This window comes from Bufo bufo, chromosome 3 (assembly GCF_905171765.1).
Source record: "Bufo bufo chromosome 3, aBufBuf1.1, whole genome shotgun sequence".
Lineage (NCBI taxonomy): Eukaryota > Metazoa > Chordata > Amphibia > Anura > Bufonidae > Bufo > Bufo bufo.
This window is the reverse complement of record NC_053391.1, coordinates 378,659,645-378,672,709: the sequence shown is the minus strand read 5'-3', so window position 1 is coordinate 378,672,709 and position 13,065 is coordinate 378,659,645. Positions and strand designations below refer to the sequence as shown.

Here is a 13,065-nt window from a genome sequence, read left to right as displayed (position 1 = left end):
AGAGAATAAAAGAGTCACAGAAAGGCATAGAAGTGGACATCCTTTGGCCATGTCCCACACTGATGAATGCTTCATCGTGAACAATGCCCTGTGGTATCGGATTATGAATGCCACACAACTCCAGGCACATTTAAGGGAGGTGAGAGGCATCAAAGTGTCACATCAGGCCATTGGAAACCGTTTACATCAGCATGGTCTGCATGCTAGATGACCTGCAAGGCTACCTGACCACAGGCGTCATGCATGGGCAGGGAGCATCTACGCTGGACGAGGGACGCTGAGCAGAAATGATGGCCGCCAATGATGTTGGAGACGTCAAGGAGAGCGCTACGCATCAGCCACTGTTGTCACCAGACGAGCCTTTAGTGGTGGTTGTGGTGTAACAGTGTGGGCAGGTATGTCTAGTCAATACAGAACTGCCCTACACTTTGTGAATGGTACAGTAACATAATCCGGTCATTGTGCCTCTGCATGAACAACACAGGCCTAATTTTACCTTCATGGATGACAATGCGCCAGCTCATCGAGGTCACATCATTAGGGAACGGCTGCGGTACCTTAAATGGAGTGGCCTGCACTTTCTCAAGACCTGAATCCCATTGAAGACCTACGGGATCAGCTGAGTCGCCGTGTAGATGCTCGTAACTCTGTACCTCAGAACCTCATTGACCTGAGGGCCACCCTTTAAGAAGAGTGGGATGGCATGCCTCAGCAGACAGTAAGTTGACTTGTGAACAGCACGAGACGTCTTTGTCAAGCTGTAATTGATGCTCGAGGCCACATGACAAGTTATTGTGACATTTTTGTGGGGTATACCTACTATACCTACCACTGTTGTTGACTTTTGTTTCAATAAATTGTTTGAGATGAGGATTGAGCTCACCATTACATGCTTCTACTTAAAGGGTTTCTGTCACCAGATTTAACACTATTAAGCTTCCTCACCGTGCCTGCGCCGAATACTGAACGGCGCGAGATTTCACCAGAGCACAGGGCTGACAGACAGATGCAAGCGCTGCCTGGCCCTATCAATCAGGACTTGGGGGGAGGCGACAAAAGGTGGGAGAACGGAGCCTCTAGGAGCAGGAACAACCCCCCCCCCCCCTTCCCTGCTCCTAGAGGCTAATTAGCATCATTATAAAAGTTAGATTTCAGCTAACTTAATCTAACTTAATAGGGTTAAATCTGGTGACAGAATCCCTTTAAATGTCCTACTCATTATATAATATCACTGTAGAGTGAACTTTTTAAGTTTTCCATAAATTTCACCCGAAAGCCAAATATTTACATTTGGTGATTCTCTTAACTAGTGAAAATTTGAAACCTGTCCTTCAGTAACTGGACTGTCTTGTCTGATACTGTATCATCTGTCACAATGCTCTGAGAAACTCTTGCAACTGTGAATCTCTGCAGGAAATGTGGCTAGTTGTTGAGGATAGAATTTCTTTGAATATTAGAAAACTTCATATACAGACACTTATATTAGTAAGATTTATATATTCCTCAGTACTTCGGATACATAGCTATTGTCAATTTCTTCATGTATAACGTATTATTATAAGTTATATTAAAGGGAACCTGTCATCTGGATTTTGGGTATAGACCTGAGGACATGTACTGCTAGATTGCCATTAGCACATCCACAATACCCAGTCCCCATAGCGCTCTGTGCTTTTATTGTATTAAAAAAAACGATTTTATAGATATGTAAATACACCTTAGATGAGTCCGGTCTCCTCCATGCTTGAGCGATGAGTCCAGCGTTCTCTGACTCTGAGCCCAGCCACGCCCACTGCGAAGGAGCCCAGCAACCCCCTGCATCCTCCGAATCTCCTCCTTGTTCCCCGACGTCACAAAGCTATAGCACCGTAATCTCGCAATGCACAAGCTAGCGCATGCGCAGTTCGTTCCCTGAGGCTGATGCCAGCACAGGGAAGGAACACTATGGCGACAATAAACAATGTCAATAAATGACAATTCAGCTGCCAACGAAATCCAGTCCAGGATTCCGAATCAACCCAACAGAACTAGGGTAACACCCCTAAAAGAAAACCGCACATAAAGCCTCACTGGCTCCGGACATACCAGTAATTGACCACTGAGGAATAGACCAGAAAGTGTCTCGAAACGCGTCTGGTCTGAGGAAACAGTGAGGACTTCAAAGGATCCGACTTTAAAGTGAAGATTGTTTGATGAAAATATTCGCTACCGCGACAGATTTTCAAATCTTCCTACAGCTAAACAGGATTGGCCAATCAACAACCAGGACCCGTGTGACGTCAAGCCGCATCACCATCACGTGCAGCATCACATGGTAAGGCAAGCGATCACGTGGGACGCCACGCTGGTCCTTGCAGAATAGAAGACACTGCAATAAGCCGAAGAGGGGTAAAGTACAACGCACCCTTAATTGCTCATATGCATTTTATGGAATGTACTTTTATAACGATATAGGCAATATCCACTAAGATTATTCGGAAAGCCTACATGCAAATTTGAGCGAACCAGCAATTTACCAGGAGAGTCGCTCTCTTTAAAAAGACGAGCATCCTATGACCTGGAGAATCCGATAAACATAAGACACATAACTTATACGGCTATAATAGCAGTTAACCCCAAAGTGTTCCAACACATGAACACTATCTATGTGACATACATGTTATGTTTTATATTTTCAATTTTTTTTTAATGAGCACTTGTTTGCTATTTTATATTTTTGTTGTGCACAACACCCCTTTACTCAATTGAGCAGCATTTTTTCACAACAGTTTTGCACGGACATTTTTATCTTTATTCCATTGGATTTTATATGAGAAGATATTGCACATCTTTTAAAGATTACCACTACTCTACAAAATTGAATCTACGCAGCACCATCATTTATGTGACCACATTTTCACGGACTCTAGAATATATTGAAAGAAACTTTTGAACATTAGAACATCATCCTTGTCAGAAATACCCTGATCTCGTTTATTATTGCCCATTTTATTACATAAAGCAGTCCAATTAGACCTCATCCTAAACAACATCACGAGTTGTCATCTCACTCTATTATCTGCAATTTTTTGAGATTTCTACCATCATTTTCCTCTTACATTTTTATTAAATTAAATATTTTAACCAACAACAATAAATACCTTTCAATTTAAACCAAGTGTGAGTGTGCTATCACAATTCTCTCTTAAGGAACACTAAGCCAACACTGCGCATGCGCTAGCTCACACATCACAAGATTACAGCGCTCTAGCTTTGTGACGTCGGGGAGCAAGGAGGAGATTCGGAGTATGCGGGGCGGTGCTGGGCTCCTTCACAGTGGGCGTGGCTGGGCTCCGGAAATCGTTTTCTTGGCAATAAAAGCACACAGAGCTATGGGGACTGGGTATTGCGGATGTGCTAGCGTCCATCTAGCAACCCATGTCCTCAGCTCTATATACAAAATCCTGATGACAGGTTCCCTTTAAATACATCGATGACTTGGCAGGAGGCAGTCAGCACTTGAAGGGGGAACATCACTTGTGGCATTTCTTCCCTATAACAGTGGGGAATCTGTGATGTAATCGGCTCCTTTTGGTGTACTCAGCTTCTATCATAAGGTCTGCCTTTTTTGTATTATCTTTTATGGAATGTTATCAGCCATTATCCCAGGATGAAGTATCTTACAGATATGATTTATATGTACTCAACTACGATCAACCCCCTAAGTAACCCAGTAAGGGGGAAACGCGTTGGGATATGATTATCAACAAATTTTTATCAAGGGATATTTTGTCACTATCTTCTCTATCTACAATCTTTTGAGGGGAACTCTTTGTTCAGGGCCCCCTAGGGTCATTTGGGGCGGGTACGAGGACAGGGAAATCCCACCATCAGGGATTGCACCTGGGCAGTGGCATAGTTAGGGCTTGTACAGGGAGAGTTTTTCCTCTATTTCTTCCCTGCACTAATATTATTGCCCCAGGCCTCTCATTTCTGTCACTGGTATCGCCCTACGTATTGCCCTTATCTAAGCTACTTAGACATTCCATTACTGGAACTATCCAGTGGATGTCACATGCTCAGTGGTAGTTAGGCCATATCTTTGCCTTTGTTTATTTAATTTCATCCGCCTTGGTATATACAGGGCATTTTTTTTTTAATCTTATCTCTATTAAAAGTTATGTCTTAAAATAATTTTTGTTTGATATATTAAATACAACTTACACATGAACCCACCCCACTATCATATGGCATAAGAATATATTTCTTTCCTTCAGTTTACCTTTGGATGTAAAGTGCGGTGTCTCTGTGCTGAGATCCCAGAAACGAACAGTGGTATCTCCTGATCCGCTGGCCAAGTGCCTACAATTACACACAGTTTATTCTTACTAAATATTTTTCCTGGCTGAGGAGGAAGGTTCCAATGACATTAATATATTTGCAGCTATACTTACTTTCCAGTGGGGCTGAAAGCTACCGAGATAACAGCTTCAGTATGTCCCTCTAAAGAACTGGTGCAGCGCGTGACTGCTCGGACCTTGAAGACAGCTTGCGGCTGGTAGATTATGTCCAACACTTTTTCAGTTTCGACTGTCTGTTTTTCCAGGGTTTTTTCTAAAGACGTCACAATCTCCACATCATGGACAAAAAATGCTAGTGGTACCGCCTCTTCCTTAACATAAAAATATCAATCATAGTTCAGAAATGACACGAAGGCAGAAGTTTGGCTTATCGAAATGTAAAGTAAAATCTATCACTTTTAGACCAGCGTTCACTTGTGCTATTCATTTGCTATGCAACTGCTGGCATTACGTACACCGCTCATCCCACAGAGCAAAATGGAGCGGCAGCACGTGTGCGTGACCGCTGCTCTATTCAAGCAAGGAAGCATGGGCCTGAGAGATCAGACCCGGTCGATCAATCGACCCTTTAGGGTGTGTGTCCCTCAGAACTTGTGGGGGTATCATAACCATGGAGGACAATAAACTTTTCACACTCCTTATCTAGAAAACGGCAACCATGGTAGTATGTGTGTTGTGTGTATACTGAAACCGGCAGGTGACTGATTTACATGGAATTGAGGTATGGCTGTATGTGAAGATGGACGCTGGATGGTGATGCTCTATGGACATATAGGTGATTGGAAACGAATGCTGGAGGTTGGTTTACTAATGAGTATTGCGGTGCCGACACCCCAGGAGTGGCGATGAAGGAAGGCTGTTATAAATGTGTCCTGCTCTTGTAGGGTCTGGGTGGGGGGTGGGGATATGGGATTATTTGTTAATGGGTGGTTTTGTGATCACATTAAAGATGTCTATGCTACATGAGTTTGTACGTAGATTTATGCCATGTCTTTTGTAGTCATGTGTTTTGTACTGAGTATATTGTATATGACTGATAATGTACATGTCTTCTGTCTACAAAAAATGTCATGTTGATGTTAAAAGTAAAGACTGAAAACTAATAATAAAGAGATATCGGATTTAAAAAAGAAAACGGCAACCAGTATTTACTGCTACAACTATTTACTTCTGTGCTTACAGGAACATCTCAAATAAGAAATGTAATAGAAAATATAGAAAAGTTAATTTCTTTCAGAAATTCAATTCAAAAAGTGAAACGAGTATTCTACAGATTTATTATACACAGGGGGTGATCTATTTCAAGAGTTTATTTATTTTAATGTTGCCGATTATGGCTTACGGCTAATGAAAAGTAAGTAAGTATCTCAGAAAATTAGAATATAAAGACCAATAAAAAAATGACTTAATACAGAAATGTTGGCCTTCTGAGAAGTATGTACAGTATATGCACTCAATACTTGGTCGGGCTCTTTTTGTATGAATTACTGCATCAATGTGGCATGGAGGCGATCCGCCTGTGGCACTGCTGAGGTGTTATAGAAGCCCAGGTTGCTTTGATAATGGCCTTCAGCTCAACTGCATTGTTGGGTCTGGTGTCTCACCTTCCTCTTGACAATACCCCATAGATTCTCTATGGGGTTTAGGTCAGGCGAGATTACTGGTCAATTAAGCACAGTGATACCGTAGTTAATAAACCAGGTATTGGTACTTTTGGCATTGTGGGCAGGTTCCAAGTCCTACTGGAAAATGAAATCAGCATCTCCATAAAGCTTTTCAGCAGAGGGAGGCCTAAAGTGCTTGAAGACAGCTGGACTGACTTTGGACTTGATATAACACAGTAGACCAACATCAGCAGATGACGTGGCTCCCCAAACCATCACTGACTGTAGAAAATTCACATTAGACCTCAGCAACTTGGACTGTGTGCTTCTCCACTCTTCCTCAAAAAAAATGGGACCTGGATTTCCAAATGAAAAGCAAAATTTACTTTCATCTAAAAACAGGACTTTGGACCATTGAGTAACAGTCCTTTTTTTTTGTTCTTAGCCCGGGAAAGATGCTTCTGATGTCTCTAAGTCACGAGTAGCATGACACAAGGAATGCAACAGTTGTGTGTGGTGGCTCTTGAAACACTGGCTCCAGCCGCAGTCCACTGCTTTTGAATCCCCCCCAAATTCTTGAGTGGCCTTTTCTTGACAATCATTTCAAGGCTGTGGTTATCCCTGTTCCTTGTGTGCATTTTTTCTACCACACTTTTAACCAACTTCTTTGGCAACTACCTTTTGCGGGTGTCAATGACTGTCTTCTGGAGAACTGTCAAGTCAGCAGTCATCCCCATGATTGTGCAGCCTACTGACCAAGGCTTAGGAAACCATTGCAGGTGTTTTGTGTTGATTAGCTGATTAGAGTGTGACATCATGAATCTATTATATTGAACTTTTTCACAATATTCTAATTTTCTGCCTTTTGGGTTTTCATTAGCTGTAAGCCATAATCATCTGCACTGATAGAAATAAACGCTTGAAATATATCACTCGGTGTGTAATTAATCTATTTAATATAGGAGTTTAACTTTTTGAATTAACTTTTAAATGATATTCTTATTTATTGAGATGCACCTGTATATTGAGAGGTTCTGCTTCACGTGTGTTATTTGATGCATTATACCTATGTGCTTTTGTGAATAAATGTGACACGATTACGTGTTACATAATTAGTCTTGAAAGACAGCATCATCTTTACAGTTAAGGCTATTTTCACACTAGCGTTGTTTGAATCCGGCGTTCAATTCCGTCACCGGAACTGCCCGCCGGATCCGGAAAAACGTGTGAAAACTGATTTTGATCACAATGAAAAAATGCATTAGAAAAAAACGGATCCGCCATTTATGGACGTTAACATTTTTTTCACATTTTTCGGGTTTAACATGCAAAAGCCGGATCCGGTTTGACGGAACACACGGCGCCGGATACGGCGTTAATGCAAGTCAATGGGAAAAGGCGTTCAGTCAAAGTGTTCTGGAATTTTGGCCGGAGGTAAAAATACAACATGCTACGGTCTTCTGAAAAGCCTGATCAGTCAAAAAGACTGAACTGAAGACATCCTGATGCATCCTGAACGGATTGCTCTCTATTCAGAATGCATTAGGATAAAACTGATCAGTTATTTTCCGGATTTGAGCCCCTAGGACGGAAATCAGCACCGGAAAAGAAAAACGCTAGTGTGAAAGTAGCCTAAGAGTACTTTCACACTAGCGTTTTTCTTTTCCGGCAAAGAGTTCCTTCCTAGAGGTTCTATACCGGAAAAGAACTGATCAGGTATACCCCTATGCATTCTGAATGGAGAGTAATCCGTTCAGGATGCATCAGTATGTCTTCAGTTCAGTCATTTTGACTGATCAGGCAAATCAGCATGCTACGGTTTTATCTCCGGTGAAAAAAAAACTGAATACTTGCCGGAATGTATTAGTGCCGGATCCGGCATTCAAAATACCGGAATGCTGGATCCGTCCTTCCGGTCTGTGCATGCGCAAACCAGTAAAAATGTGAAAAAAGATACAAGAAAGATCTGTCTGTCTGCATGACAAGCGGAGAGACGGATCCGTTCTTGCAATGCATTTGTGAGACGGATCTGCATCTGGATGCGTCTCACAAATGCTTTCAGTCACATCTAGATCGGCGGGCAGTTCTGACGACGGAACTGCTTGCCGGATCACACTGCCGCAAGTGTGAAAATAGCCTAAGACACTTTTCATTTGAAGAGACGATTGTCTGGAAGGAAGCGTTCCTTCCCAGCAATCACCTGCTAGTCAGTGAAGCAGACCACCTCCACAGTATGGGGAGGAGTGATCGCTAATGCCACTGATCATCCCCCATACAGAATCAAAGTTTATGGGCAGCAGAGTGCTGTTTAGACAGCATGATCTGTTGCTGGCAAACAATGATTTAGGTGACCAAACCAAGATCCTATCATATCCTAGGGCAGATTATCAGTAACAAGCATTCGTATGAACGCTAGTTAGCAATAATCTGCCCGATGTTCTGGCAGTTTTAAGAGGCCTTTAGACATTAAAAGGTATCTATGACTAAAGACAAATTTTTATCCTCTCGAAAGACGCCAGACATTAGATTCTCAATAGGTCCCATTCAATTCAGTGGATTTGTGGATTACAATGTACTGTGTATGACCATATAAGATAAATGGTGGTCTAGCTCACCGATTTCTGCAGGACCTGCTGACAAGCTAATATGTATGGGGGCTGCCCCAGATGTCTGTCACTGGAGGAAACTGACGACATAGCTTGCTCATGTCAGTAACACGTTCAGCCTAGGTATATGTGGTTGGCATTACCTCCTGTATAAGGGCATTACAGACCAGCTGTAACTTATCAGGTGTAATGTCCACAGGCACATCGAACGAAGTGCCAAGAAGCTCTCCGCTTTCATTCTTAAACTGAACCAAAATTCTTCCAACGTCTTCCTTCATATCTGTAAAGAAAGAAGTTATCACTAAAGGCACACAAGATAATTCACCATTTCACTGCTTTTTCCTTCTGGTTCTGCAAGTGTGGAGAGGGAGGGGGAATGATGCAAGTATAGAGTTTTCCATTGACCCCAGGTGGGAAACAGGAACTTTTTTCACGTTATCACCTCTCTTACCAATACAAAAAGAGGATGTGTGCTCTGCCATACCCTGACCCTAATCAAGACACCTGTCAATGCTTTGATTTAAATACATACTGGCAGTGTCGGACTGGGGTACCTAGGGCCCACAAGTAAAATGTATTTTGGGGGCCCACCGTACGGATACATTGAAATATAATAAATAATCTAACAAGTTTTTGTATATGAACATAGGCTGGTTGAGGTGCTGTACACATATATATATATATATATATATATATACACACACACACACACATACAGGGATTCCCCTGTACCCATGTGGGCCACTCCGAGCCTGCATACTGGTATCTGGACTGTGGCACTGAGAGCAGGGTTCTTGGTCAGAAGAAATGTCAAAATTGACACCTGATAGTATCCACTATTGACTTATTATGAAAGGAGCCACAGATTGAGACTTCAGTGGCCATTGTAGCTGCCCCCACTGGGTCTAGATCAGGTATAGGATTAGGACTACTTCTAAAATGTCTATTTTAGTAAATACTTTTATTTCACGTGGAAAAAAACTAATCTGGAACATGTTTTCTAATAACGGTGTGCTGTTCCCGTTATTATTCCTAGAAATCTTTGAATAAATTGACAACGGGGTGTTACCATTCTCCTGTCAAATGTGTGTGTCCCTATACAGACAGCACTTATTGGACAGCATTAGCGTGACACTCAGCTGTCTATATATTCTGACATTTTTAGAAGGAGTAATAGGAACACCTAGTGTTGGGCAATACACTGGTATTGGTGATATACCACAGTATCAGGAAACGGTGATTTAACAATATGATAGTTTCTTAATAACTGTGGTATATAAGTGATGTCAGGCCCGCTTCTGCCTCCCTCTCCTATACAAGGCTTAGGCGTAAAATAAAACACCCAGCATCAGTGAGACCACTGGAAAGTCGCACCTCGCGTACACGGCGACCTAGTCAGATGGTAAGTCACTGCTAAAGAGTTGCAAGTGGAAAGACTCATTGTTGCCATATTAAAGCCATATTATTGTTATGTATTTTGCACAGAAAGATGTTGGGGAAAGGGGAAAGCGATGTAAGCAGGCATGTGACCACACAGCCCCATGTCCTGATCTCTACAGCCTACAGTTATGTGTTCGGTTCATGTGTCCGCTGGGTATAGCTGCCTGGGCTCCCCTGCTTGTTGTATATTATATGCAGGATTTACTCGACCCCCTCCTCCTGATCAGACCTGCAAAGGGAAGTATACTTACCTGATCCCCAGTGCTGGATCCTAGCACCTTCGGTCCCCAGCCTCAACTGCCTCTCTCGGGTGCCCGTCTATAAACATCCACTTTGAAACCACTGTTGTCAATTGGTGGTGACCTGCTTCCCTTACGTCACATGATCAATTGACCTGACACAAGGGGAACAGATCACTGTAGCAGCGGCGTCAATTGCTCCCCTATAGTAGAAGGTCTCCTTTGGCCCCCATACAGTATAAAATCTCCTTGTGGCCCCCGTACAGTATAAAGTCTCTTTGTGGCCCCAGCTGATTTTTTTCATCTAAAAGGGTATTTATCGCAATATATATTGTTTTCGTGATAAATTTATTAAAAGGGGTTTATACCCTTTTTTACCCAAGCAGCCAGTCTGATGTGACCATCGGCGCATCATTTAAAAGTTAGAGACGTTGTCCGGGTCCAGAGCTGAACCCACTCAGCCCATCATTTCATGCTCCGATGCTCTCCCTTGCCCTGCGTTGTATCGCACAGGCCAAGGGCTGTTTGCTTCCGCCTAGCAGTGTTGCAGGTAACGTCACCGGCACTAATGGGTGGTCTTAAGTGCTTTACAGCCTAGGGCAGTGCTAAAGCCCATCCATTAGTGCTGGTGATGTCACCAGGCTCCCTGCAAGGTGGAAGCCTCTGCCTAGCAGATACCCAGTGTGTCGCCGTATCTAATGAAATAGCCCTTGCCCTGCGCAGCCCAGGGAAAGAGAGAGCATCGGACCAGGAAATGCTCCGATGCTCATATCAGAGCGGCTGCCTGGGTGAAAAAGGGTGTATGTTCGGGTTCAGCCGGACAAACCCTTTAATATCGTTATCTTAGCAATATTTTTTATATCACCCAAGAAATACTTTAGAATTGTCATTTTATGGGGAATTCAAGTATTTACCAGTCAGGTTCTCCATTTCACACATTATCTCTAAATAATGACACAAGATGTATTCTACAATGTTGATATACTCCAGGGCAAAACAATGCAAAGGAAAAGTTTACAACCTGGCATACTTAAAGGGGTTGTCTGACAGCCAAAACATTACATCATGGCTGCAGCGATGGAGGGGAACGTAAAAGATTCACTAAAGGAAATACCGGTATACCGGCTTTTTTTTTTTATTATTCCAGTTCCCCAAGTTAAAAAAGAAAAAATACTTGTCTGTGCATGTCACTGCTGAGGCCACTGATTGGGCTGTAGCAGTTATGTGTGTAGATGACCGGCCACTTAGGCACCCGGTCTGGCCATATGATAAGGGGTAAGGGAGTGTCCATCACTGTCGCTCCAGCCATGACACAACATTTCAGCTGCAGGGATGACAAGCTTTACAATGTAACATGTAACCAATGCAGCCAATCACCGGTATAATGCACAATACCACTGAGGCCAATGATTGGCTGCAGTGGTCAGATGAGGTATACAGGCATGTCACCACTGCAGAGAAACAAATGGCCAACAGGGAGGCCGGAGCAGCGGGGTTGGAACAGGAGGAGTTTAAGAAAGTAGATTTAGAAAGTTCCCTGTTGTTTCAAAAACATATATGTATATCTTAGGGCATCCCTTTAAGCTGATGCCACCCCCTAAACTGGCATCTACTTTCCCAGATTTCTATGATGCTATCCCCCAGGAAATCTATCACTGCGATTTGAACGGCTTTCAAAAACATAGTACCTACACTGGGGCGTTATTCACACCGTGCAGTACACAGCACTGAACAATAGAGGATCGGGCACATACACTGCTAATCACACCCTTTACTACTGCGCCCCAAGCCCAAAATACCTGCCGCCTTTAACTTTTCCTCACTGGACAGAGCAGACATGTGTTTACTGGGCACACGTGAGAGGATATGTCATCCGCCGGCGCCGCACTTATACCAGACAGTCTCTTCACTACAAGAGGCATCAGTGCTGGCGGCAGCGCCACCTGCTGGATTCCTGACAGGCTGCAGCAGAGGAGGTCGTGTAAAAAAGTAGCAGTGACTGTACACAGGACATAACCTGAGCCTATGGCAAGTATACTCATGTGTGGGAAATACGGTGTATAAAGTATGGCTCAGGTAGGTTATGGGAAGGACTGACTGACAAAGTATTGGGATTGGAGAGAGGTGATGTTCATGAGGTGTAATGTGTGGGAAAGAATTTTTGGAATTTGTTTGTCGATTTATGTATAATAAGCCACCAACATATGATACTCTATTCACAGTTATCTGTACATGAGGGGAGTGATGTGTGGGAAGGAAATGATGCCATAAATGATGGGACTGATGTGTGGTGAAGGGAGTGATGCCCTACATGAGGGGAGTGATGTGTGATGAAGGGAGTGATGCCCTAAATGAGGGGACTGATGTGTGGTGAAGGGAGTGATGCCCTACATGAGGGGACTGATGTGTGGTGAAGGGAGTGATGCCCTAAATGAGGGGACTGATGTGTGGTGAAGGGAGTGATGCCCTACATGAGGGGAGTGATGTGTGATGAAGGGAATGATGCCCTACGTGAGGGGAGTGATGCCCTAAATGAGGCGAGTGATGTGTGGTGAAGGGAGTGATGCCCTACATGAGGGGAGTGATGTATGATGAAGGGAGTGATGCCCTAAATGAGGGGACTGATGTGTGGTGAAGGGAGTGATGCTCTACATGAGGGGAGTGATGTGTGATGAAGGGAATGATGCCCTACGTGAGGGGAGTGATGCCCTAAATGAGGGGAGTGATGTGTGGTTAAGGGAGTGATGCTCTACATGAGTCGAGCGATAACCTACATGAGGGGAGTGATCCCCTGCATGAGGGGACTGATGTGTGGTGAAGGGAGTGATGCTCTGCA

At 43.4% G+C, this 13,065-nt stretch overlaps 1 protein-coding gene across 1 annotated transcript in view; it reads right to left on the bottom strand.

The window, feature by feature from the left end:
- The window catches only part of NLE1 (notchless homolog 1), a 52,769-nt gene extending 40,610 nt beyond the window's left edge, over positions 1-12,159 (bottom strand). Inside the window, exons 1-4 of the mRNA XM_040424693.1 lie at positions 12,029-12,159; positions 8,694-8,830; positions 4,434-4,651; positions 4,262-4,341 (exon numbers count right to left, since the gene is read on the bottom strand). Coding sequence (XP_040280627.1) covers positions 4,262-4,341; positions 4,434-4,651; positions 8,694-8,830; positions 12,029-12,068 — 475 coding nt within the window. The 5' untranslated portion in view covers positions 12,069-12,159. The remainder of the gene's footprint in view (positions 1-4,261; positions 4,342-4,433; positions 4,652-8,693; positions 8,831-12,028) is intronic.
- Between the last annotated feature and the right edge of the window lie 906 nt (positions 12,160-13,065).